At 34.1% G+C, this 26,365-nt stretch overlaps 3 protein-coding genes across 4 annotated transcripts; 1 reads left to right on the plus strand and 2 right to left on the minus strand.

The window, feature by feature from the left end:
- Positions 1–2,894: 2,894 nt before the first annotated feature.
- LOC137825919 (receptor-like protein 7) lies at positions 2,895–6,291 on the plus strand. The gene has a single exon (XM_068631729.1). The coding sequence runs from the start codon at positions 2,916–2,918 to the stop codon at positions 6,237–6,239; it is 3,324 nt and encodes a 1,107-aa protein (XP_068487830.1). The 5' UTR covers positions 2,895–2,915; the 3' UTR covers positions 6,240–6,291.
- Positions 6,292–10,637: 4,346 nt separating this feature from the next.
- Positions 10,638–14,177, minus strand: LOC137825495 (beta-glucosidase 11-like). 2 transcript variants are annotated; one of them, XR_011083305.1, is made up of 13 exons: positions 13,916–14,177; positions 13,747–13,816; positions 13,557–13,612; positions 13,326–13,401; positions 13,061–13,132; positions 12,867–12,954; positions 12,487–12,742; positions 12,185–12,300; positions 11,777–11,997; positions 11,538–11,569; positions 11,353–11,440; positions 11,152–11,250; positions 10,638–11,049 (listed from the first exon to the last, which is right to left on the minus strand). XR_011083305.1 is itself a non-coding variant. In XM_068631165.1 (13 exons), exons 1-13 carry the CDS (start codon positions 14,054–14,056, stop codon positions 10,800–10,802), a joined length of 1,557 nt encoding a protein of 518 aa, XP_068487266.1. In that variant the 5' UTR covers positions 14,057–14,177; the 3' UTR covers positions 10,638–10,799. The 2 variants fall into 2 exon arrangements, 1 of the variants encoding a protein (XP_068487266.1); XM_068631165.1 differs by having other exon boundaries at positions 11,152–11,242.
- A 4,127-nt stretch (positions 14,178–18,304) lies between these two features.
- LOC137824542 (uncharacterized mitochondrial protein AtMg00310-like) lies at positions 18,305–19,144 on the minus strand. The gene has a single exon (XM_068630206.1). It carries the CDS (start codon positions 19,142–19,144, stop codon positions 18,305–18,307), a length of 840 nt encoding a protein of 279 aa, XP_068486307.1.
- Positions 19,145–26,365: the final 7,221 nt, after the last annotated feature.

Here is a 26,365-nt window from a genome sequence, read left to right on the forward strand (position 1 = left end):
GATAATATATTGAACTTTTTGGTAGATGTTAAAATGTGACTTTTCATCTACTTTTTCCTCTTTCAATTTTTTAAGAAATATTCATCTTCTTTTGATTTTGATCATTCTTTTTTATCTTTTTCATTTGTAATTAACTTCTCTTTAATCAAATCTAAAACAAACATTATCTTTCATATAAATTTTGAATACTTCTAACTTGTTTGCATATTTAATTAAACAAAGTTTGTTTTCAAAAACACTATATAACTTTTCTGTAACACTTTGATATCAGGAACATATAAGACATACAAAATTAATTTGATACATGAATCTCCATTTTTATTTTAGAAATATTATATTTCTTAATTTTTACTTTAGAAATATTATATTTATTGAGATCTTTGAAAAAATTTCAATCATGAGTAATGTGTTTGTATAATCACTATTTATAGGTTAATCTTTTCTTAGATTTGTTGGTTGTAACAAATATGTCTTCATATTTGTTTTTCTTTATCAGCAAATAATTAATTGAATTAAAGGGGTCACTTCAGGAGTGACCAAATCCGTATACAAACAAAAACAAAAACCAACAACAGCTTGCTACTAGAGCATACCTACTCTTGTTGTAACCCACAAACCCCTAGCCCATTAGAGGTCCGCACCATACCCATACAAGCATAAAAAACCAGCAGATCCATATTTAAAGACACTCCGACGCTCAAGTCAGAATTCAGTATTCGACCCTTGGTACTCTGAACACGATATAGTGACGTACCTGGTTTTTGGATTTTGTGCCTATTTATATGGTTATTATGGACCTTTTTTTATTGGGCCAGATTATGAAACTGAGTCATGTTTAGAAGTGTATTACCTAGCTCTTGATTGCATATTAGCCTCACTAATCCTGCTTAAGCATAATTGTTAAGAAGTGGGCTTTAAGCCTAACTCAACCCCATAAAACCGGCTCATAGGGGTGAGGTTTGCACCCATTTATATATTATGAAATGTCCTTATCTCTAGTCGATGCGGGATTTCCAATAATAATGGTCTTTGCAGCGTCGATTGACATAATGATCGGGTTTCGAGTGAATATATTTTGAAAATATAAAAAATATTGAGTTTTTGAAAATAATTATTACAAATATTAAATATTTGATTTTTTGAAAATATGTTTTGAAAATATAAGAATTATATTATATGTATAATTTATTTTATTCGTATAGACTAAATGTTAACAATATCTAGTCTTAAAATATATTTTTCTCTTTATATAAAATATTATAAAAAAATAAAAAATTCTTTAAAATTAATTTAAATAAAAAATATTAAATAAATATTTTCCACATAAACCAGTAAATTTCATATATCTTTACTAATAACAATACTTATTACCGAAAAAATAAGAATAAATTAACCTCACGAGAGATAATAGATAAATCCCTACTACGAAAAAAAAGGAGATAAAATATATCTTAAATTTTTTGACTAGAACAATGTCTATAATTTAAAATCTATAAAATGAATATATTTAATTATTGTATTAAATTTATAAACTACATGTTTATTATTATTTTAAATAATCTATTCCGCAGTTAAGTAAGTATCTGTGACATTCTTGTCTTTAATATTATTTTTTGTGTAATATATTCTAAAGTGATAAAAAAATTTAAAAATAAAAGAGACTAATATATTCATAATAATTTATTTTTTATTTTTAATTATTATTACAACAGTTAATGTAATTATTAATTTTTGTTCTAATATTTCTATATTTTTCATCATCATACTTTTTGTTTGAGATATATTATTAACTTTCAATGATCTAAATTTATTAAATGTAATTAGGCTGAAAATTTTAATTCTTTATTAAATATAATTATCTCCTTGAATTTGATTAAAATGAAGGAATGGTTGTAGAAAAGTCAAAATCTACATCAAAATATGACTACAGTTTTGTTTTTGTCCAACTTTCTGAAGACGAATCTTTAGCAGCTAGCATCTGAATGTGGAGCGCATGAAACGGTGTTCAAAGTAGCAACGTTTATTACAAGGAATCATGTTGTGTTGGTCGATTACATCGCACATGCCAACGTTTAATATCAACTTCTGTTGATGACCTGAAAAATGAGTTTCACCCTAATTTTTCAAAAGTTGCCATGTTCAAAGAGATTTTTTATATTCTCCCAATTATTTAGGAAGTTTTGAGGAATTAATATGGGAAAGGAATAGCAAAAATGTTGAAAATTCCGGAATAGTACCCATATAAAAAATCTCTATCTAAGGATACTGATATCCAAAGTTATATTTCTTCTATTCCTGTATCTAATTATGGTAAAACAACACATTATGTATCAATTATAGTGTTTTTTTCCTCAAAATCTATATGTTTATATGGAACTCACAAAAAAGTCCTCAAATTGTTCTATCAATCTACTTTCATCAAAATAGAGATTTTTCAACTTATGCATGCAGTCAGTCTTTTTTGTTTGTCCTCACATCCACATATTAATCATTCAAATATATGTAAATAATGAAATCAGACCTTCAATGAATTAAATTTAAACATGAAGACAGATTAATGTGCCAATAAGAATACATGAAGACAAATTAATGTGTCAATAAGAATATAGGGAGACAGATTGATGCACCTATAAGATTAATGCACCAATAAGTAAGAGTAAGAGAAATTTGCATTTCATGAATACAAACAATAACTGAACAAGAGATACATACACTACACCGTGGAATCCACCCCAAAATCCTAACTTATTGACCAAACTTCAAGTTATGAAGTTCACATTATCCTTAAATAGAAGTAGAGATCACTGATTTAGAGCTTATAAATAAGTTCTACTGTGACCATTAATATCATCCCACACTGAATCTGACTTCAAAGTTTTAACACTTTTTGGTTAGAACACTATTATTCATCAACAATGAGAATCCATCAAATCTTCTCCCATATCTTCATACCCCTGTGCATGATATTCTTGAATATCATCATCAACGTAGCAACGTGCCACAGTCTTGATCATCAACAATTCTTATTACTTCACTTGAAAGAAAGCCTGGTATTCAACCCAGCCACATCCAAAAAATTGGTCTACTGGAACCAAAGCAGCGATTGCTGTCAATGGAATGGAGTAACATGCAGCATGGGCGGTGTAATTGGTCTTGACTTGAGTGAGGAGTTTATTTTTGGAGGACTTGATAATTCCAGCCTCTTTGAACTGGAATATTTGCAGAGGTTGAATCTGGCTTACAATGATTTCAATTCTTCCATTCCTTTGAAGTTCGGCAAGCTAAAAAGTTTGAGGTATTTGAATTTATCAAATGCTGGATTTCATGGCCAGATTCCAAGTGAGATTTCTCTTCTGACAAATTTGACAACACTTGACTTGTCAACACCACTTACCTCACAACATATTCTCAAACTCCAGAATCCAAATCTTGCAATGTTTTTGCAGAATCTTGAAAAAATCACAGAACTATACCTTGATGGTGTAAAGGTATCTGCCGAGGGAAGGGAGTGGTGTCATGCTCTATCTTCTCTTCAAAAACTTGAAGTGTTGAGCCTGTCATCATGCAATATCTCTGGACCAATTGATTCTTCACTAGCAACACTCGTGAAGCTCTCAGTAATTAGACTGAGTCTGAATAACATCTCAAGTTCGGTGCCAAAATTCTTTGCAAATTTCTCCAATTTGAATGTCTTAGAGATTAGCAGTTGTTCGTTGAGAGGTCATTTTCCAAACGGCATCTTTCTACTACAAGCTCTAAAGGTTCTTGATATATCAAACAACAGGGATCTTCATGGAGTTTTGCCAAACTTCTTACCAGATGCTGTTCTTCACACCATGAATCTTAGTAATACAAACTTCTCTGGTAAGTTACCAGGGGCTATTTCAAATCTGAAGCAGTTGTCTTTGTTAGATGCATCTAACTGCCAACTTATTGACACTCTCCCAATTTCCTTGTCAGAACTCACTCAACTTGTTCATTTGGACTTGTCTTTAAATAGGTTTACTGGTCCCCTTCCCTCTTTCAAGATGGTAAAAAATCTCAGATATTTATCAATCTTCCACAATAATCTGACAGGAGTCATCACTACAACTCATTTTGAGGGACTTGAAAATCTCCTCAGTATTAATTTAGGAGATAATTACCTTAATGGAAACATTCCCATGTCTCTTTTTACACTTCTATCTTTGCAAGAGCTTACACTTTCTCATAATCGACTTGATGGTCTATTAGATGAATTTGTAAATGCTTCTTCCTCAAAATTAGAGTTGATTGACTTGAGCAACAATATATTGCATGGTCCTATTCCGGTGTCTATCTTTCATATCAAAGGACTTCGTTTCCTACAACTTTCTCACAATAAATTCAATGGCACCATGCGGCTGGATATGGTTCAAAGGCTTCAAAATTTGCATACATTAGGTCTTTCACACAACAAATTATCAGTTGATGTAACTCTTGACGATCATGACATTTCATCCTTTCCCAGCATGAAATATTTACTTTTGGGTTCTTGCAATTTAGGAGAATTTCCGGGGTTCTTGAGAAACCAATCCCAAATAAATGCTTTAGACCTATCCAACAACCAGATTAAAGGAAAAATACCTAACTGGATCTGGAGATTTAACTATCTGGTTTATTTAAATCTTTCCAACAATTTTCTCACAAATATGGAAGGACCCTTTGATGATCTGAATTCCAATCTATACATCCTTGATCTTCATTCCAATGAACTTACTGGATCACTTCCCATTTTCACAAAATATGCGGCCCATTTGGACTACTCAAACAATAAATTCAGCAGTGCCCCACTCGACATGTATAAGTATGTTCCTTTTCTATACTTTCTCTCCCTTTCAAAGAACAACTTTCAAGGAAAAATCCCCGAATCCTTTTGTAATTTCTCTTCTCTCCGGTTGCTTGATCTTTCTTATAATAGCTTCAATGACCTCATCCCCAAGTGCTTGATGAGAAGGAATAGTACCCTCCGAGTACTAAATCTTGCTGAAAACAAACTCAGGGGTTATGTTTCTGACACAATTTCAAGTTCATGCAGTTTACGATTCCTCAATCTCAATGGAAATCTCTTGGAAGGTGTTATCCCAAACACTCTTGCAAATTGCAAGAGTCTACAAGTCTTAAATCTTGGAAACAATTTGTTCCAAGATAGACTTCCGTGTTTCTTAAGAAGGATTTCCACCCTGCGAGTGCTAATTTTGAGGTCAAACAAACTCAATGGTCCTATTGCATGCCCACGTAGCACTAGCAATTGGGAGAAGCTTCACATTATTGATCTAGCCTCCAATAATTTCAATGGTATTCTACCTGGACCAGTTTTGAGAAGCTTTAAACAAATGAAGCAATGTGAGGCAGAATCACGTGAGAAGTACGGGAGTCTATTTTTTGACATGTTTGATAATGTTGACACTGTGAGTCTCTCCAGTTTGTTGTCATTTTTCAACAAATTTCTAGTAATAAAATTGCACAAATTGTTGGAAACTGAACCTTATAATGTGGTTGACCACATATTGTCTTATTATGCCATTTCCAACGAATATGGTTGTCGCTACTTGGACTCAGTTACAGTTGTGAACAAGGCTTTGCAAATGAAGTTTAACAAAATTCCCACCATCTTCACTTCCTTGGATCTCTCCTCCAACCATTTTGAAGGTCCAATACCTGAAGAACTTGTGAGTTTGAGAGCACTGATTGTTCTTAACCTGTCACATAATACTCTGTCAAGCCATATCCCCTCATCAATTGGAAATTTGATGAATGTAGAATCCTTGGACTTGTCAAATAATAGTTTGAGCGGTGAAATCCCTCCTGAGCTTGCTAGTCTAAACTTTCTAGAATGTTTGAATCTTTCATTTAACCGTTTGTGGGGGGAAATTCCCACAGGTGCTCAAATGCAAACATTTAGTTCAAGTTCTTTTGAAGGCAATGAAGGATTATGTGGGCCACCGCTAGAAGATTGCACCAATGATAGAAGGGGACACTCATCTCCAACACCAGTACATGAAATGTATGAATCAACTGACTGGAATTTCTTAAGTGTAGAACTTGGATTTATCTTTGGCTTTGGAATTGTTATCCTGCCCCTTATTTTGTTTGAGTGTTGGAGGCTTTTGTATTGGAAGCATGTCGATGATCTGCTTTACAAGCTTGTTCCTCAACTGGGTTTTTCTTATGAACACCATAGAGGACAAAGGTACAGATCTCTGAGGTGGATTGGATAGTGTAGTTGATCTAATGATGCTAAAGCAAATAAATCTTGTACTATGTTCTGTTTGGGTTTGTGTTTTTTTCTTATATTTCTGCTCTAGTTTGTGGTGAATTTTATGTGCTGTAATGGTGTACTGAGTAAAACTTAGCAAGCTACAAACTTGCTTTGTAATATATGATGGTTTTTCATGAAAGCATTGAGATTTAGAAAGGTATATGCAGATGCTAGAAAAGTGAAAAAATAAAAGCACGCAAATGTCTGTATCATTATATATAGAAGAATGCTTCTAGTGCGAGTTAGAAAAAATTCTTCTAATGAAAGTGCACTTTTAAAGAATACAGCTGAATAAAAAATCAACCTATATGATAATTATTTTATATTTTATTATTTTTATTTTTTAACAAATAATTAATCTTACCCATTATACTCAATAAACCTTTTGGTGAAGACGACTTATCACATCAACAATAAGTTCTTCAAATAATAATTAATATGAGTATCTTTCTCATCTAAGTTCTTAAATCATATGTATTTCATAATGATCCATTATGTGAAATTATTATTATTATTGTAATTATCACTTATGTTATTATTATTATTATTAATTTTGTATTAACACTATTATTAATATTATTAGAACTATTATTAATATTGTAAAATTTACTAACAAAATTTATCGGCAAATAATATTAACACCCAATTACTGTGGATATTACTGACGACTAATGCTTCGTGCTTAATTATTGATCAAAATGGATATTGATTCACGTTCAAATTTTTGTTTTAAATTTTCAAATTTGTGATGGACACAAATCTGTCGAGAATTTCATTTGTTAGTAAAATTTATCGATAATAAAACAATTACTGACGAACACAAAATTGTCGGTATTTTTTGGTCGAAAAATCAATAATTTCTTGTAGTGTTGAACTTGAAGAGGTGAGAGTACTCAGTTGGTTAGTTGAAGCTCTTAAGAAGTTACTTAAGGGGACTGAACGTAACTAGGATTTGGATAAACCAAGATAAGTTTTTTGTTTTGATATCTCTTTACTCTTGTTGTTAATTTAATTCTGATTATTGGATGATATTACTAAACAATACATTAGACGGTGTTATTATATGATTCATTAGACGGTCTAACTATACAATCTAATTATCCACTGCTGACACTATTTATGCGGATGGAAAGGAGAGTGTCACACTTGTTTGGATCCAGTGATCAACAAAGAAATGGGAGCAAGGAAAGGCAAGGGCAATGACTGAAGGCTTCCTCGCACATCTATGAAGAAACAAGGGGAAAGCCACGTTGGCAGCTTGGTTTTGCCGTAGTACCCTCCACTTTTGTGGTTCACTTGTGCGTGGTGTTGCTCAGTGTTGGTGTTGTGGTCCTTTGGTGGTGGTTGGTTGTGATGGAAAAAACGCACGTGGAAGCAACACACAATCACGAATCAACTGCAGAAAATAAACAACACAGGATTTAATGTGGTTCAATCATCAATCTGCAACCTACGTCCACAACCAACTAATTAGGTTTTTCTTTTTTTTGTTACAATTTTATTACAAGCACAAAGATCTCTTAAATAGAGATTATAGAGGGAACACAATAATTAAGCCCACTCACCAAAACATGGTGTCTAGTCAGCCCAACCCAATTGGTCCTGACTTTACACTTAACAGGTTGTCATTCAAGAGTATTACAAAAAGGTAAGGAACCATGAAAATCCAAGAACGAAGCACAATGATGAATGAAACATGGATAATCGATTCTCTAAAGACATCATAATCGATTATGGTTGGTTTTTCAGTTCATAATCGATTATGCATTCCTTTTATCTAGTTCAAACATCGATTATGACTTTTTTTTAGGTGAAAATCGATTATGGCCTAGCTATGGGGTGTGGTTAGTTGTTGGTGGTGGTGTGGTTAGTAGTTACTACTGGTGTGATTAGTATAAATAACAATAATAAAATATAATTATAATATAAAAATAAATTTATAAAATAATAATATTAATTTAAAAAATGAATATAAAAAATAATACTATTTAAATTTAATATAATAATTATTTGTTGATTAAATTTTTATAATTATAAATATTTAATAATGTTTTATTTATCAATAATGTATTTTTTTCGAAAATAATTTGTACTATTCGGTCGTGATCGGGTCATGACCCGATCACTTAAAGTAGCGCCAATGTCTTTTCATGTCAGACACATATAAACCTCTTTGTGTTGCTTTGCTCGACTCAAGGCTGGGGTTTGTGTATCGTTCGGTCGTAATCAAGTCATGATCAAATCACTTAAAGTATCTCTTCAGCCCACTTAGCTCGAGCCCAACAAATAGAAATTGACCCAAATAAAGGTAGGTTCAATGACCTTGAAAGAGGTCGACTTAAGCATATAGCGAATAAATTAAATTCGTCATGAATAAAAACAAAACGACTTAAATATCTAATACCACTGAATCAGTTGAAATATATTACTTCAAATATCAACAAAGTAAGACCATACTCTGCATATCAATACTCCAAAAATAAAGAGGATATATTAACAACTTATTATGCGGTTACTAACTCCCGAAGAGGGATCTACGAGTGTTATAAAAGGGCCTAAGACCCAAAATAAAAGGTGGAACTCCTCTCATTGTGATCTTCAAGTATCTCAAAGTGGCAGTTTTGAAAGATTGACCTCCAAGATCCATCCCAAATTTGTTGGCGAGAACATAATTATTCAACGAGATCAAAGTAATTTACAAAATTTTAATTAACTCAAATCTACACAAAAATACATCATATTTCATTATTCAAATAATTGTAAATACAAGGGTAAATTTATAAACTTACATTTTACATCTTTTAAAAAATAAAAAAATCTCTCACAACCATCACATCTCTCACAAATTTCAATAAACTTTCCTCACAAATCCACTCTAACATATACCTTAATCCAAACAACTTCACTTTCTTTACATTTTCCTCTCAAATTCACACACATCCACTCCCTCAAATCCTCACACATCCCCTCTCCAATCAAACACAAACCTCTTATAATGACTTCCTTCTTTCATTACTTCAAGCATCCATTTCTTTTCAAAATCTGAAAAAAAGTATTCCACTTCTATAATCTAAAATATTTTAATATTAATTTTTAACACCAATTAAAAATAAAAAAAAATCATAGCATGAATAAAAAAAATCCATTACATATGATAAAACAAATTATTACAAGAGTTATCAACACCCACTCTTACGTCCCTTACATTAAAATACATGATCACGTGTCAGTAGTACATTATTACAAGAAAATCATGAAATAAAAACCTTGATAGTTAAAACCTTGGTTGCTAATTAGATACCAATTTAGAAACTATTTAACAATAATAGAAACTAATTTAGAAACAATTTTTGTTTAATTTCTAAAATGGTCTAATTAGTTACTATTGCAACTAATTATTTTGGTCTCTAAAAATTGGTTTCTATTTCATGATTTTCTTTGTAGTACATGTCCCACCAATATTAAAGAATAACATACATTACTGTTTGTGTTTGGATTAAGGAATGAGAGTGTGAGGATTAATTTGATTTGAAGAGTGTACATGTGAGGATTTAAAAGGAAAATATAAGGAAAATATATGTGTTTGGATGAATATTTATTAAAGTTTGTGATGTTTTTGAGAGTATTTTTTTTAAATGTGTAAAATATAAGATTACAAATTTATCCTAATCTCTAAAAAAATATAATAAAAAGTATTAAGTCCTTTTGTCTAAATTTGGATGAATTAAAATTATTATAGTATAATCCGATATAGTTGAATAATTAATTTTGAAAAAAAAATATGAATTACTTGATGAAAAATAATTTACACGTAAACATTTGTATATATGTAAAAATTATAAATTTTTATATAGAAATAAATAATTTAAATACTCATAAATTTAAAAATTCTAATTAAAAATCATTTTATATTAAATATAAATAGTATTATTATATTTATAATAATAATAATTATTTATATAATTTGTTTATTATAAATAACCATATATTTTTATATTAAAATTTTATTTTATTATAATTATAATTATTTTATTAAAATATTTGTGTTAGTTAAATTTAATTAATAACTAATATTTGTAATGAATTTTACTTTTTATTAATGAAAAATGTAAAAAAATATGGAACCCTAAAATAAAAAAAAGTTAAATTTGGAAAAAAATATGAGCTTATTTTCCTTTGGTTCTCTTCTTTTCAAGGGACTTGTAAACAATAAATCTATAGAAACAAATAGAACCTTCATTACTATAATCCACATATCCTTAGTAATTATTAGAACTATAAATGTCAACTCTTTATAATGAAATGAAATATAAATTGAGAAAGCAAAAGAAAAATAAAACAAAATTTCAAAGATAAGTTAAAGCGAAATATAAATTGAGCTTTTTTTTTTCATTAGTCCTCAATGAAAATAGTCAAATATCAGTCATAGTCACAACTGATAAAAATTATTGACATTATAATTTTTGACATCATAAGCCTTTTATTATTCGCTCTGAATTCTAAACTTGTTCTGATTAGTTCAACTATGCAGCCAGGGATTGTGTGAAAGCACACTAGCATTCTTCTCAGTTTCCTTGGTGATCTTTGGATCCATAAGCTTCCCTTTCAGAAAATTTGAGTACCATTCTGCAGAAAGCTTAGGTTGCCTCCTTAAGTTTGGATCATTCATATCTATGTAATATAGACCAAAACTTAATTCATATCCACCCTCAATCTCGAATGTATCAATGAAGGACCATACAAAATAACCCTTTACGTTTAATCCACTCCTGTCAATGTGTCGAAAAGAAAGGAAAAAGAATAAACAAAAATCAGCTTTTCTACACCTTTTTAACTTTCCCTCTTGTAAATGAAAATAAAAGTAGAAGTACCTCAGTGCATCAACAATGATTCCAACGTATGCATGCAAGTAATTCACCCTGGACCAGTCATCTAATGGTGAATTATGAACTGTTTGTTGGCCTGCAAAGCTAAAACGGCTTACCATACAACTACATAATAGGACAGATGACTGTGCTGAAAAACGCATCAATTATGGAACTTCTGAATGCCAAGTTGGAAAATTGCCATACCATTTTCTTGTATGAAAATTGGAATATTGCCATAAGTGCTCCTTAGTGAGTCTAACGTCCTTAGGAAAACATTGGGAGTAATTGGCACCTAAACCCATCAGCTGGTTAGTGGATTGTATTATTGCTAAATCTTTAAAAGAAAGGAATACATAGAGAGTGGAATAGCACCATGTTCCTGCTATTACCTCAGGTATAGTTATATCATTTGGAAGATACACTGCAACCAGAAAGAGCAATAATCAGCTGATTCATTTCCACAAAATATAAAATAGCATGTCAATAAGTCCAATTCCATTCATAAGAAGTATCTTGATTCTTAAACTGTAGGATAGTACCTCTCACAATAAAGAAACATTTTTGTTCATCCTAGATATAGAATTGGTTATGCAATAAAAATGGGTCAGGGAAACAGCTTGTGACATACATTGAAATTTTGCTGCTACATCTTCTAGGCAATCCCTGTTCTCCTTCTGCAGGTAGCCTGGACTGTCCTTAACATAAAGTGAGTAGTAAAAGTTTATTCCTAAGAAATCGATTGAGCCCTTTACTAGATTTGATTCCTTTTGAGTGAAGGAAGGAAGCCTTGAGCCAGCATTCTTTTTCATTATATCTGGGTAATCTCCAAATATAAAGGGATTCATAAAGCTGCACTACAAAACCAACTGTATAATGTATGATTCAAACATTTATTTGTTTAGGAAGATTATGTTGGATTTTACAAAAATCCCTTACTAAATTATTTTGAAGTGATGCTCCTTTGAAATCCCAAGATGCTAATTTATTAATGTCAACAGACATTGGAAAGAGATACCATGGCTAGATTGTTACTTACCACCCGATGGAGAAGTCTTGGGCCCTCTGAACGGCCATTATATCTTCAGTAGAATTTGTTTGAGGAAGAAAACCAAGAAGAAGGAGATTAAACCCAATTAATCCATGCTGCATGCCCTGCATCCAGTAAAAAAATTGGTTTATTGAATAAATTAAACTATCTTATCACCTTTACCAAAAATCATCATCATGATCATCACCTTACATTCTATCCTTCTTGATTGTGGTTTAAAATGCAAATAGAAGGCCTAATGAATGGCATAGTAGAGTGGCTAGAATGGGCATTTGATACATAATTTTTACCTGGTATTTCTCTCTATATACCCTAGCAGCTGAACCGTGTGCTAATAACATATGATGGGCAGCCAAATATGGCTCAGTTGAGGAATTTCCACTGGAACAGTTCGTTAAAGGGGAAGGAGAACACCTCTGAGGTGGCATGGTTCCTGTATCATAGCCCAGTACTACATTCGCATTGGCCTCATTCAGAGTAGTCCAATACTTGACTCTGTCTCCAAATTCTCTAAAGCACACTTCTGCATATTTTGTGAAGTCTTTCCTACAAACATATATATATAAATATGTTATACCATTTCTCAATTTCATGCCAGATTTAATTTACATAATCTCTATCTAGGACAAGACTGTAACACAACTAGAGACTTGAAGTTTGAGAACCATACACAACTCTTCGACTAACCCATCCTCCATATTCATCCTGAAGTGATTGTGGTAGGTCGAAATGGTTTAATGTAACATGTGCTTCTATTCCTACGTTAAAAGAAATCATAGAACAAAAATATATTTATTAGATAACTTGGAAGAACCTCTTACGTGTTAATCAAATCTAAGAGGAAAATCTAGTCTTGAGAAGAACCATTGCTGATCAATTCATTAATAAGGTTGTTGTAAAACAGTAGTCCCTTGGGATTCACTGGTCCTCTTCCATCTGGTAATGGTAATACACTCAAACAAGGTCAGAACATGGAAATAATGTTTGATGCAGGAAACTATATTCAATTGGACTCAGAGACTCATTGCCCCTAAATTAAACCAAGTGCGTGTATCTAATACAATTTACTTTTTCACATTTTATTTTAGACATTAGTTTAAGAGTACCCTGACAACAGTTTAATGATCACCTGGAATAAGCCTTGACCATGATATGGAAAATCTGTAGCCTTCTAAGCCCATGTTGGCCATGAGCTTAACATCTTCCTGCAGGAGAATCAAAGTAGGATATTAGCTCAAAACAAACTATAAAGTCTTTTTAGTTGAACAAGAATTTAAAGCAAAAGGTGCATGTAAGATGCATAAATACAACAATTTCTTTTGGTTCTTTATGCATACACTTGCACTCCAGGGTCACTAACCTTATATTTGTGATAATGATTACATGCAACATCTCCATCACCTGCATACCTATTTCCTGAACATATGTTGGCATTAAATTTGTATGAAGAAAATAATAGCGATAAACCTAAAAAGATAGATTTAGTATTTCAAAAGAAATGGAGCATGTTGTAACTTGTATATATGAGAGTACTGAGTAGAGGGTAGTACCATTTCCAGAATGAGAGAAAGTGTCCCATATGCTTGGCTTCCTGCCATCTTCATTTGCTGCACCTTCAATCTTTCACATAATTCATAATATATCAACAAATTCAGCAAAGAATCACAAGACTAGGGCAGTGAAGAGTGTGAAAAAAGAGGGAAAGGCAGAGAGAAGAACCTGATAAGCTGAGGTTGATGCACCAAACACAAAATCAGGAGGGAACTGGTCTCTGCTCAAGGCATGAGCACAATGGTGTACTATGAGAAGTACTAATTCTATAACTGTTAAAACCTTCATCATCAATCTCCTTCTCTCCATGCTTTTCTTCTTACTGTCTCTCTTCTGATTTTATGTTTTGACTATGAAACACAAATGATAAGGATATTGCTTTCTTGGGATTCAGCTTTTATTTCTTTTGATTAATTATTCTCATTCTTCTGAGTTTTGTATGTCAAATCACCTGTATAACTATTTTCTTGATGTATGTGAAATTACGCTTGTTTGACACGTGTAAATTAGATCTTATCTTGAGAAAAAAAAAGTCCAAATTATTTTATATTACAACAGTTAAAAATAGAATTTTTTTTTTTATAAATTAATGTCTTTAACTGGCCAAATAACATTTTAAAAAAAGTAATATATTGATAATTTATACCAATTTACAGTTTTATTTTTTTATTTAAAATTTGTATCAATTTACACAGTGACAAAAATAATTTTTTTTCATATCATCAATCACAAATTATATATTAGAAGATTACTTTAAAAAATATATATACCAATACAATTTATTTCATTCTCAAGAGATTCTTTTAGCAATTGTCATTTTTTCAGATGTAACATTGATATTTTATTATGGAGAAGGCAGTACTGTAGGCAGCCGATAATTTTGAAACAGCTTTTAAAAATTAAAGTTGCTATGAAGTGATTTATAACTGTATAATGAAATTATTAGAGAAATTGTTAGGTCATACTAACCATACTTACACCATATTTTAATTTTTAAATAAACATTCATTTAGATTATGTTCTTAATATATAATATTTATCATTTTTATATTTTAACAAGTAAATTCTTTTTACTTATTTTATTTTAAAATATTATATTTACTAAAACTTAAATAAAAAATTACGAAAGTTAAAATTTTAAAATGTAAAATTGAAAATTTTCTACAAACACAAATTTGAATAATTTAATTAATATATACTTTAAAATTTATATTATCACTAGATTATAAGTTGTAGTATAAAGAATATAAATTTCTATTTTTAAAATTTTATTATTTTAATAAAAACTATTTATACAATATATGAATACATTTATTAATTTATTATTATATTCACATGGGATTTTAATATGAATAAAGATGGATGCGTAATTTAAAGTTAGAGTGTAATAAAAAAAATTATCTAATGGTTATGGATATAGTTATGAATGATATTTAATTTTTTAAATTAATTATGATGATATATTTATCTTATCTTTGTCGTGTTGTTACATCTATTTTTGTATCGTTGTATTTGTTTTTATTTTAAATTAAATTATTTATAATTTATCAAATAATTTAAAAAATTTATCTTTATTTTATTTTCGATTAGTTGTTCTTTAGTTTCATTTTAATTGAAAAATATCTCTTTGTTTTGATACACAATTTTTTTATTTATTTTCTCTTTTAACTTGTCCAATATTCACAAAGTTTATTTAGATTTTTAAGGTATTATTCTTCTTACTATAATTTTAATTATTCATTTGTGTGGTTTTGTTCAAATGGTGTATTACTATTTTACTAAACACAAACCTCATCTCTTTTTAATTAAATAATTTTTAGAAAACACGTTTGATTATTACTCATTAATATTTTTATTTATTGTTTATTTGTTTGACATGAGAAGGTTTTACTCTCAAATTCAATTATTCAATAGCGGAAACCTTTAGTTTATTGGACAACCTTATTTTTTTTTCCTTTAAAAGTTTAATGCTCAATGAATTTGAAGGCACAACCCATTGTCTCAGAGACATCAATCTCAAATAAAATAAACATAAAAATGCATTTCATAATCTTTAATACATTTTTCTCAATCTAAAAATACATTATACATTACACAATTTAAAAATGTATTCCAAATTATGTAATCCTGAAATGCATTCTAGATTATTCAAATTGAAAATGCATTATAAATTGCACAATTCAAATTGTTGAACAATATTGTGAAATAGAAAAATTCAAATTGAACAATCTAGAAGCCATTCTGGATTATATGATTTAGAATAGGCTTTTGAATTTAACAATTTAAATTACAAAAATCCAACTTTTTTTTTGTTTCGGATTGCTTGATGAATAATGTTATCTTAGATTAAACAATCTAGAGATGTTATAAATTAGTCAATCTCATATGTTTCCAAAGAAAAAAGAGCATAAAACATGAGAACACAAGGATAATGACAAAACTCATATTGTATGTTGCATGTGACATCAATGATATCATAAGGTAGATCATTAACATGGAGAATATTTTTTTAACTACTCTTATGGAAATTCTTCTTTTTTAACTACTTTTAAAGTGTACATAAATCCGTAATATTTTATCATTTGGATAAAAAAATTAAACTCAATTAATTATCCACAACAACAAAATTAACTATGATAAAATTTAAAAATAATTTATTTTAGAATTATTTTTTATGAACATTTTTTTAAATCTAATAATAATTTTAATTTTGATAATTTTGATAATTATTATTTTTCATTATCATGAGAAAATGGTGTGACAAATGATTGTAAGGGTATGTGTATTTTCAATTAATAAAGAGGATTTCTTTTCCCAATCATTTTGTAACCATTTTAAATGTACACATTTTTTTAATATTACCCTTATCATTTTTTTTTATCAGCAATGAATAAATAAAATTAAAGGGATACTTCAGGGGTATCCCAACCCATAAACAGTGACCAGAAGTGGACTTTCTATTTCATTCACAAAAGAAACTCTCCTTTATGGTTGGATCATAACAACCTTAAAGTGAGAGAACCATACCCAAAAAATAACCAACAGGTTGCCTCATAGCATCATTCAGCTTTACCAAAACACCCAGAACCGAGGCCACCTACATTCACCACGGCACACGCACACATGGAGATCGTCGTTTCATCGACCGACGATCATGTTGATCTTTGCATAACTTCGACGACCACCGACTACACATGCATGGAGATCGTTGTTTCATCGACCGACGATCATGTTGACCTTGTCTAACTTCGGCGACCACCGACTACACATATATGGAGAACGCCGCTTCATCGATCGGCGATCATGTTGACAACGCCGCTTCATCAACCGACGATCATGTTGACCAACTTCGACGACCACTGACTACAAACGCATGGAAATCGCCGTTTCATCGACCGACGATCATGTTGACCTTTGCATAACTTCGACGACCACCGACTACGCGTGCATGGAGATCGCCGTTTCATCGACCGGCGATCAAGTTGACCTTGTCTAACTCCACACATATGGAGAACGCCGCTTCATCGATCGGCGATCATGTTGACATGGAGAACGCCGCTTCATCAACCGGCGATCATGTTGACCTTTGGATACCTTCGGCGACCACCGACTACGCACACATTGAGTGTATCTGATATAAGAAGGCCATATACTACTCTATATGGTTATCAATTGTTCCTTTTCCAACCCACAAAAGACGAGCCACTAAACATTCCACACTTAAAAGTCAAACCATGTAGTGCCAAAAGCCAAACCATGCACACCTCTCATACTTCACAACCCGTTTAGGGTCTTTGGATCTGCAGTGGCGTCCAAGCACGCGTGACAAACAAGTAAGCATTAGACCCTCTAACACCATTCCACCTCACACCTAGAATGATTCACTAACCCTGCAGGTTGCAGTAAAACCACAACTGCAGCATATTGCTTGAGATCCTATGCCAAGGTATTCTCTCCTTGCATCCAGCATTTCACCTCCTCTGTCAATGTGATCCCAGACCCTCCTTCCTTCGAATGAAAGCCTGCTCCAACACTGCATTCAGCCAGCTCTTCCCCTTCCCCTGATACCTTCGTTGATGTCCTCTGCCTTACTCATTTGCAGCTGGTGATGCACACCAGAGGATTCATCATCCATTCAGCAAAAGAGTAATTGAAATGTTGTGCCTTATTTTTCAGCCATAACCACGATTTGAGTTGGGCATTGTGAAACACTTCTTCCGCATCAGCTACTCCTTGATTGAACACCACTAGGTTTCTATGCTCCCATAAGCACCATACTATGGCTGCCCACACACCTTTCCAAACCTCATTTTGTATCTTGCTGCTCTGCATTAAATGGAAACTCACAAAGTGGGCCATAATGTCATTATGTTGGACAAACACTAGTCCACTCCATCTGAAGCATAAAGCCCATACATGTATTGCAATCTTACATTCCAAGAACAGATGCTGGCATGATTCCTCCTTTGTCTGGCACATCGGACACACTAGTGTGCTTAACACAACTCCTCTCCTACCCAAAGACACCCTAGTTGGCATTCTGCCCATCAAAACCCTTCATGCTGTGGTTAACACGTTAGGGAACGCCTTAGCCTTCCATAAATACTTAAAGGCATCATAGTGTGGTCCCCTATCAATTTTATCAAGGCAAACATAAGCAGAACTGACATTATAACATCCAGATTCATCACCTGACCATACCTGTATATCCTTTACATCCTTAATGATGATGGATCTAGTTAAGAGTATACCGAGCTCCTCTTCCATCGGGATTTCCCACTCAAATCTTGCACGCCTCCATCTTAAACACCACCTCCACCTCGCGTCGTCCCACATACCTACCTCCTCCACCTTCTGACCTTGGTTCAACGACACAGAATACAATCTAGGGAACAATGTCTTTAAGTTGACATTTCCTAACCATACATCCTCCCAAAACCTTGCTTTATCACCCCTTCCTACTTTCCACCCCATAGCTTCTTGAAACCACCCATCTCCGTCGCCCTCCCCACAAACCTTCCCAAGGTCTTTCCACCACCAGGATTGTAGTCTCATAGATGTATGATTACCACCATGTTTCAGATCATACTTAGAGTCCAGGCATTCTTTCCATTTTCCTTTCTCACTCGAAATACACCGCCATCTCCACTTAGCTAGAAGTGCTACATTAAACTTCCGAATATCTCTTATACCTAGACCACCTTCCTCCTTCGGTTTACATATGATTTTCCAGCTTACCCATGATATCGGTATCTTCTCCTTGCCCCATCCCCAAAGAAACCTTCTTTGGATGCTAATGATACTTTTGCATACCGAGTCCGGTGCTTTGAAAAGAGACAGATAGTAGAGCGGAATAGCCGTGATAACAGATTTTATTAAACATATTCTACCAGCCATAGACAAAAAACGCCCTTTTCATACACTAAGCCTCGATTTCAGCTTGTTCAGAACCGGCTCCCAAAGCTTCTTCTTCCTTGGATTACCCCCCACTTCTAATCCCAAATAAGTAAACGGGATTCCCATTTGATCACAATTCAGAGTCTTTGCGTAACACTCCAAATCACGCTGGGGGACATTGATATCAGCTATCTTTGACTTATGGAAATTGATCTTCAGGCCAGATGCCAGCTCAAATCCCCTAAGGATAGCCTTGAGAGTGACTATATTGGCATAAGAATTCTCACATAGGAACAAGGTGTCATCTGCAAACTGGAGAAGACTCAATTCAACCTCCTTTCTCCGATCTTAAGGCCCTTTAATAAATCAGCCTTCACAGCTTGCCTTACTAGCCTTGCCATGCCTTCGGCAACCACTAAAAAGAGAAATGGAGCTAAAGGGTCACCCTGCCTTAGCCCCCTTGATGGTTTAAATTCTTCCGTAGGACTCCCATTTACGAGTACAGACACCGTTGCACTTTCCATACACCCCTGAACCCACATAATCCACCTCTTGTGGAACCCCAACCTCTGTAGCATATCATACAGGAACTCCCATCTTACTGAATCATACGCTTTTTCAAAGTCCACTTTTAAACACATATCGCTCCTCCCTCCCCTCTTTAGATCCTCCACCGTTTCATTGGCCAAAAGGACACTGTCAAGAATTCCTCTGTTCTTTAAGAAAGCCGACTGACTTTCATCGATAACAGCCGATAGCACTTTCTTAATCCTTTCCGCCATCACCTTTGCTATGATCTTATATACAGCTCCCACCAGAGATATTGGCCTATATTGCTCGAAAGTGAACGGATCCCTTACTTTAGGAATAAAAGCTATGAAAGAGGCGTTACAGCCCTTCGGTATACACCCTTTCTCCTGAAAAAGACACACCGCTGCCACAATGTCTTCTTTAATGAAATCCCAACTTTTCTTAAGGAAATTAAAATTGAACCCATCAGGGCCTGGACTCTTTGTGCCTTCGCACTGCCACACTGCATTCCTTATTTCTTCCTCAGTAAAACTAGCTATCAGACTCGCATTGTCTTCCTCTGAGAGGGATTTAAACTCAACCCCATCAAGACGTACTCCAAAATCTTTAGTTGCTTTAAACCTCTTCTCAAAGATCTTCTTGGCTTCCAGGCGAACTGTACTAGGTTCTTCACACCATTGATCCCCTACCTCCACACCTTTTACTTCATTCCTCAAACGTCTCCACCTCAGAGTTGAGTAGTAGAACTTAGTACATGAGTCCCCATACTTAAGCCAGTTTACTCTAGCCTTTAGACACATGACAGACTCCAGCTTCTTGTCAATATCCCTCAGACAACCAATCAACTCACACCTCTTAGCCCTATCACTTTCCGTAAGGTTACTGAGACAATCTTGGTTATCAAAATTCGCAATTGCCTGCAATATCTCCCTCTTCTTGGAATGAATATTACCAAAGACATCCTTATTCCATGCTTTTAGATCACCCTTCATCCGCTTCAACTTCTCTTTACACTTAACGAATTCACACCCCTGAACATTGTAAGAGGACCATTTTTCCTTTAACATCTCACTAAAACCTTTTTCCAACATCCAGGCATCGATTGTTCGGAAAGGCTTAGGCCCCCAATCTTTAGCCATAGATTTGACCACAATAGCACAATATTCAGATACTTCCCTTTGTTGAACATAATGTTTGCTCATAGGCCAATGATCCAACCACTCTTCCGTAACAAGCACCCTATCCAGTCTGCTTTTCGCCGAGCCATTAGATTTGAACCATGTGAATTTTTTTCCCACAATAGGTATATCAAGCAGCAGGTTTGTATCAATGAACCTGTTAAACCCATCCATCTCACTTGATTGGTCAACCCTATCCTTACATCCTTTCCTTTCACCTCGTCTTCTAATGGCATTAAAATCACCACACATACACCATACCATATCCTGTGAAGACGCTTTAATATTAGACAACTCCTCCCAAAGTAACCTCTTATCACTCAGATTACATGCAGCATACACATTTACCACTACACATCTTATGTTGGTTTTTGAATAATAACCAAACACCACAATGAACCCCTTTCCCCTGACATGACTATCATAACTGAAGGCCTCTTTATGCCACATTGACAGAATGCTACCACTTCCGTTATCACCTTCATAATGTAACCACCCAATATTGTTATTCCCCCACAAAGAAAAGCACTTAGCATCAGAAAACATTTTCGATTTAGTTTCTTGAATAGAGACAAATTCTTCTCCTTCACACCTGATAAGTGTCTAATTTCAGTAATATTTCATATTAAAATATAGGCACTTATGAGGATTTATTGCTAATTTTCATATAAAATAATCCCTAATTTATGAATTTATACCTTTTTACATTTTTTATGATCTTTATTTGAATAAGAGTATTTTATTCCCAAATTTGGTGTTAATTGCAGATTTCTAAGGAAGATTGAAGATTTGGATTAAAGATGAATGATTTGAGCTAAAAAGATAAAGATAGAAGGTCCCAGAATGGAAAAAGATGCAAAGAAAGATTAGGCCTTTTTTATGTTTTATCATTTAGCCCGTTAGCACGACACAATAAACAACCTAACCCTAGAAAACTAGGATAAATAGAGGGCTAGAGGCTCAACCTTAGGGTGCCAGATTGAGAGGAAAACACCATAGAGTGAATTGTAACCCAATTGGGAGAATGGAAGGTGATAGAAGTATGCGTGGCTAATTCTACCCTTTGGGATTGGGAGTAATCTGCTCAAACTCTTATGTATTGAGGTGATATTTTATATATTAATATTCAGTTCTTGATTGATTATTGGTATTGTTGTTTTACTTTTAATTTTCCGTGACAAATTGAGAATCTTAAATCTGACCGGGAGGTATTTTTAGGGTTCAGACCTAAACAACAATACTTAACATATTTGAGTGCTAGGAATAGACTTGAAATGTTAATTGCTATTAAACGTCTGAGCTTCGTTCTAAGTTGTTCTTATAATTATGCGAGGGATCGATAATTAGGGGACATTCTTAAGGATTTTATATGCGAGGAATCGATATAAATGATTTTTATACGGGCATCAATTTCAATCAAAGAACTTAATATTGACATGCTAATCAAAATACTTGAGAGTGAGAGAGATGAAACTAATCCTTATTTTTCCAATTGAAACAACTAATTCTTTGTTTGTTTTCTTATTGATTAGTGCCAACACAATTAATTCAAAACTCTTTTAATTGTTCTGTTTTTATATTTAGCGATTATTGTACTCGATAATTCACTGTTCCTTGTGGGATCGATATCCGTCCTTAGGGACAATTATTACTTTTGACAAACGCGGTGCACTTGCCGTAAAAAGTCATCAACACCGTATGATACGTCTCAAATAACTTGTTTTGATGCTCCCCCCCATACCTCTAATATTGAAATTCACAATTAACATTAATCACCTTTTACATCCCCTTCTTGTTGCAGTTCACCACCTCTTCATCCCTTGCTTCCATTCTCTCATATTCATTAATGACTTCATCTTCATCTCCTCGGCATGCTATCCCACACCGCTTTCCAGATTCCCACAGGTTGATAGGATCATCCGCAGCACGATAGGAGCACCAACGGGAGTTGCACAGATTGATGTCCTTATCAGAGATTGATTCCATCGAAACACGGTTCCCACGAACCAGTTTTGCACCAGCCTTCTGAAGTCTCGCATTAATCCTTGTTGACCGTCTCAGATTGGGTACCGAATCCCCTAGTTCAAACAAAATTTTCTTCTTTCTCCTTCGTAAAGGAGAATTAGACATACTTCTTGCCTTTAGTCCCCCCTTTCCTGTAAATTTTATAGCGGATGCACACAACCATGTATCTCCTTCTGTTCCGTCATCTTCTTGAGTCCCTTCCTCTTGCTCCACACCTTTCCCTTTCTTCATGATTTTCGGCGATCCATTCTCAAGCATGGCTGCTCCCATTGGGCTACCTCCATAAAGATGCTGACTTGAACCATGATTTTCCTTACTCATCGGGCCTCTTACAAGGCTTTCCCCAGTTTTACCTATATTACCATTGGCACCCCTACCACCACTAGCCACTTCTATTGACCATTTCGCAGACCCACTCTGTTCCGCTTCTATTTGGGTTGGGATACAATGGGCCTTCATCTCCCTTGCACAGCCCAACCCTACGTTGGCTTCTTTTAAGTTAGTACCACATTCTATGTCAATCTCAAGTCTTGCCACCTCAGCTTTTGTAGGGGCACTACGTAGGACGGCGCCACAGACACCTTCAGAAAGGTAGAAGTCAACATCTTCAGACACCTTTTGCTCCTTCCTTGCTACATTCATTATAGCTGTGTAACTTTTCCCCTGACATGTGATATTTTCCTCAGTGTAGCCCCTAGTGATTGGCGTTAGCGGCTTTGTCGTTTGCGAACACTGTTCATCTTCTTCCTTTGTCTCCCATCCTTCTTTCGCCCCGATTGACCAGTGGTTCTCCCCCTCCCACGGCCGGTGCTCCTCCAAACCATTATTGGCTGTAAAATCTGTTTCTTCTACATAAGTTTCTGAGGAGGAAACGCTGTCTGATGATTCTGACTGGGCACTTTTAAACTTATAACTATCTTCACAACACATTGGTATCTCCTCCTCAATAAGAATATTGCATAGCTGCTTATTAATTTGCACACATTTTGCTAATCTCGTACTATCAACTTTCAAAATACGAACTTGGAGCCGTGCATATGCCAACATCTCCCACGATTCAGTCACCTTGTCAATGGATATAAGTGAAGCCGAAGGGTTCACAATTCCGATCAACTTGGCAAAGCAGTCCCTATTCCAATATGCAGCGGTAGACCATAACATCTTATCCATACTATTCTATGACTCGATCTGCTAGATACCGTCCAAGGCATTATGCTGGCAAAAACATTGTCAAACCATTCACCATTTTGTTTAATAATCTCCTCCATACTCTCCCTTTCTCTCGGGGTAAGCATTATGAGGTTGTCCCCCATGGCCCTCAATGTAAGCATACTCATTCCCCCTTTCACTACTTCCTCCCCCAATCTGTCATTATCCATAGCGTCTCGGAGCTTCCCAATAGCACTTCTTTCCATCCACGGAAAAACAGAGAAATGGGTTTTGATGCTCGGACCCTTCCATTGTTCCGAGTGTTCTCCCGTCACAGCTTCAACATAGGATCTTCTCCCCTTCTTCTCCACCCAGGTCTCCTGACTACTCTGTTTTCTGCTAGGCTCAACTACATTCTGATATCGCTTCCTTTGTTCCGATTGTTTTTCTGCGTGGATAACCCTCGAGACCTTCGTGTCCAGTCTGCGTGATTCGGAGTAAGTTCTCTTATATTTTGGAGTGTTAATGTAGAGTTTCCTACTCCCTATGTACACCTGATCCAGCTCTTTCTCCAACTGCCCTGCATTTCTAACACCAAAGAAGCTCACAAACCCAAACCTCCGTCCCCATTTGTTAAGTCTTCGTGGGATAAAGACCTCTTTCACTCTGGCCCATTTCTGAAAGATCTTGAACATATCGAGTTCTCCAAGCTCACTTGGGAAATTCGAGAAGAAGAAAGTTATGTAGTCTTGTGCAGTACCGTTTCTTCGTCCTCTCTCCGTGCGGCCTCTCCTCTCCATTAGGGAGGGGGAGCTTTTTTAATTAATGTGTAGTCAAAACAAACCTTATCCAAAAGTAACCACAACGGAAGATAGACGCTACCTTCTAAGGACAGTGATATGTTTTATTCCTCTGGTTTTCCTTCACAAGACCAAGTTCGGAAGAGGCCCTGAAGCTTTCAACATTTGGACTGCTCAGTACAACTCCTTCAGAAGCACCTGTGAACTCCAGTTGTTGAAAACCAACGCCGATTACAACCAGAATCAAGAGTTAACCATCTCAATCCACGACCACGCATTAACCTACCCAAACGACTACTTTAAATTTAAGTTAGACGTGAGTGTTAAAGAAGGTCTTCTCTTAGGAGATGCTCATGTTACCGGAAGTGCAAGCATGCTGCGTCTTCCGGTGTGCAAAACTCCTATGGCGCAAGGTGGGGTCCTCAAGGCCTCATCCTACTTATACGGAACTCACACTGACCGAAAGGGTCTTGTGGTGTTGTCAAGAGCAAGGACACACGATGATGATAAAGTGCTTCCTTACATGACAACTGTAAAACACTATGTTTTCTCTACAGATTATTCTCACGGTGTCTCTCTTATGGCCAAGATGTGCAGTACTAGCGATGATGGAGGCTTCAGCGTTGAGATTGAGAAGCCTTCAAAGCATTCGAAAGGTGAGTTATTGAAGATGTTTGATGATGTCAAAGCAAATGGGTGGTGGCCTCATCCCACCAGTTCTGATTGGCCAATCCAGCTTCCAAACCAAAACAAGAATCCTGCAAACCCTAATCCTTTTCCTTCTTATGGTGTCATCAGCAGATGCCTCATCCATAACGATGGATGTGTTAATTCATTTTATTAACTTTATTTTTAAAAAACTACATATAATAAATAATAATTATCCTCAAACACTTTTTACTATAATACTTTTAAACGATTATTATAGTATTTAACTTTTTAATTATATTTATCTATAAAATTAATAAGAAGATTCTCCTTTTTAATTACAAAAGGAATAAGAGGAATAAACTTAACAAATTCCAATAACATTAATACAAGAAAAAAGCACAAGTAAGTACTAATTAGTGATGAACAATTTCTAAGTTTTTAATAAAAATTTATTTAATAGTAAAATCGTTAATGAATCAAGATTTCTATTGTTTGAAAGACTGGAAGTAGTATTTTAAAATAAGACTTATTTCTATTACAGTTAATGAAGATGAATATTCTTTGTCTGATGTGGTGTATCAAATGAAGTGCATGTAATCACACGAAATCGCAATAGAGAAAGGGAGGTTCTGATGAACCTAATTGCAAATAAAAAAGAGACAATGACTTAAGCATAAAAGGGAGAAAAGTATAGAAAAGAAAATACAAAAGAAATTCTTATTTACTTGTGTATTAGAGAGTAAAATATATGGTGTATATATAAGAAAAAGACTAAGACATAACTGAAACAGAAAAGGAAAGTTGGTTCAAACAAACAAAGCCCAACAACTTAAAACATAAAAACTAAATATGTTAACACCCCCCCTCAAGCTGGGGAGTAGATATTT

Source organism: Phaseolus vulgaris, chromosome 8, assembly GCF_000499845.2.
Source record: "Phaseolus vulgaris cultivar G19833 chromosome 8, P. vulgaris v2.0, whole genome shotgun sequence".
Lineage (NCBI taxonomy): Eukaryota > Viridiplantae > Streptophyta > Magnoliopsida > Fabales > Fabaceae > Phaseolus > Phaseolus vulgaris.

Bases quoted from the DNA above. Each gene is read 5' to 3' on its own strand.
- LOC137825919 (XM_068631729.1), top strand. From the start codon at position 2,916: ATGAGAATCCATCAAATCTTCTCCCATATCTTCATACCCCTGTGCATG.
- LOC137825495 (XM_068631165.1), bottom strand. From the start codon at position 14,056: ATGGAGAGAAGGAGATTGATGATGAAGGTTTTAACAGTTATAGAATTA. The intron at 13,817-13,915 runs GTTCTTCTCTCT...ATTATGTGAAAG, and splicing joins CATCAACCTCAGCTTATCAG to ATTGAAGGTGCAGCAAATGA. The intron at 13,613-13,746 runs GTACTACCCTCT...ACATATGTTCAG, and splicing joins TTTCTCTCATTCTGGAAATG to GAAATAGGTATGCAGGTGAT.
- LOC137824542 (XM_068630206.1), bottom strand. From the start codon at position 19,144: ATGGCTGGTAGAATATGTTTAATAAAATCTGTTATCACGGCTATTCCG.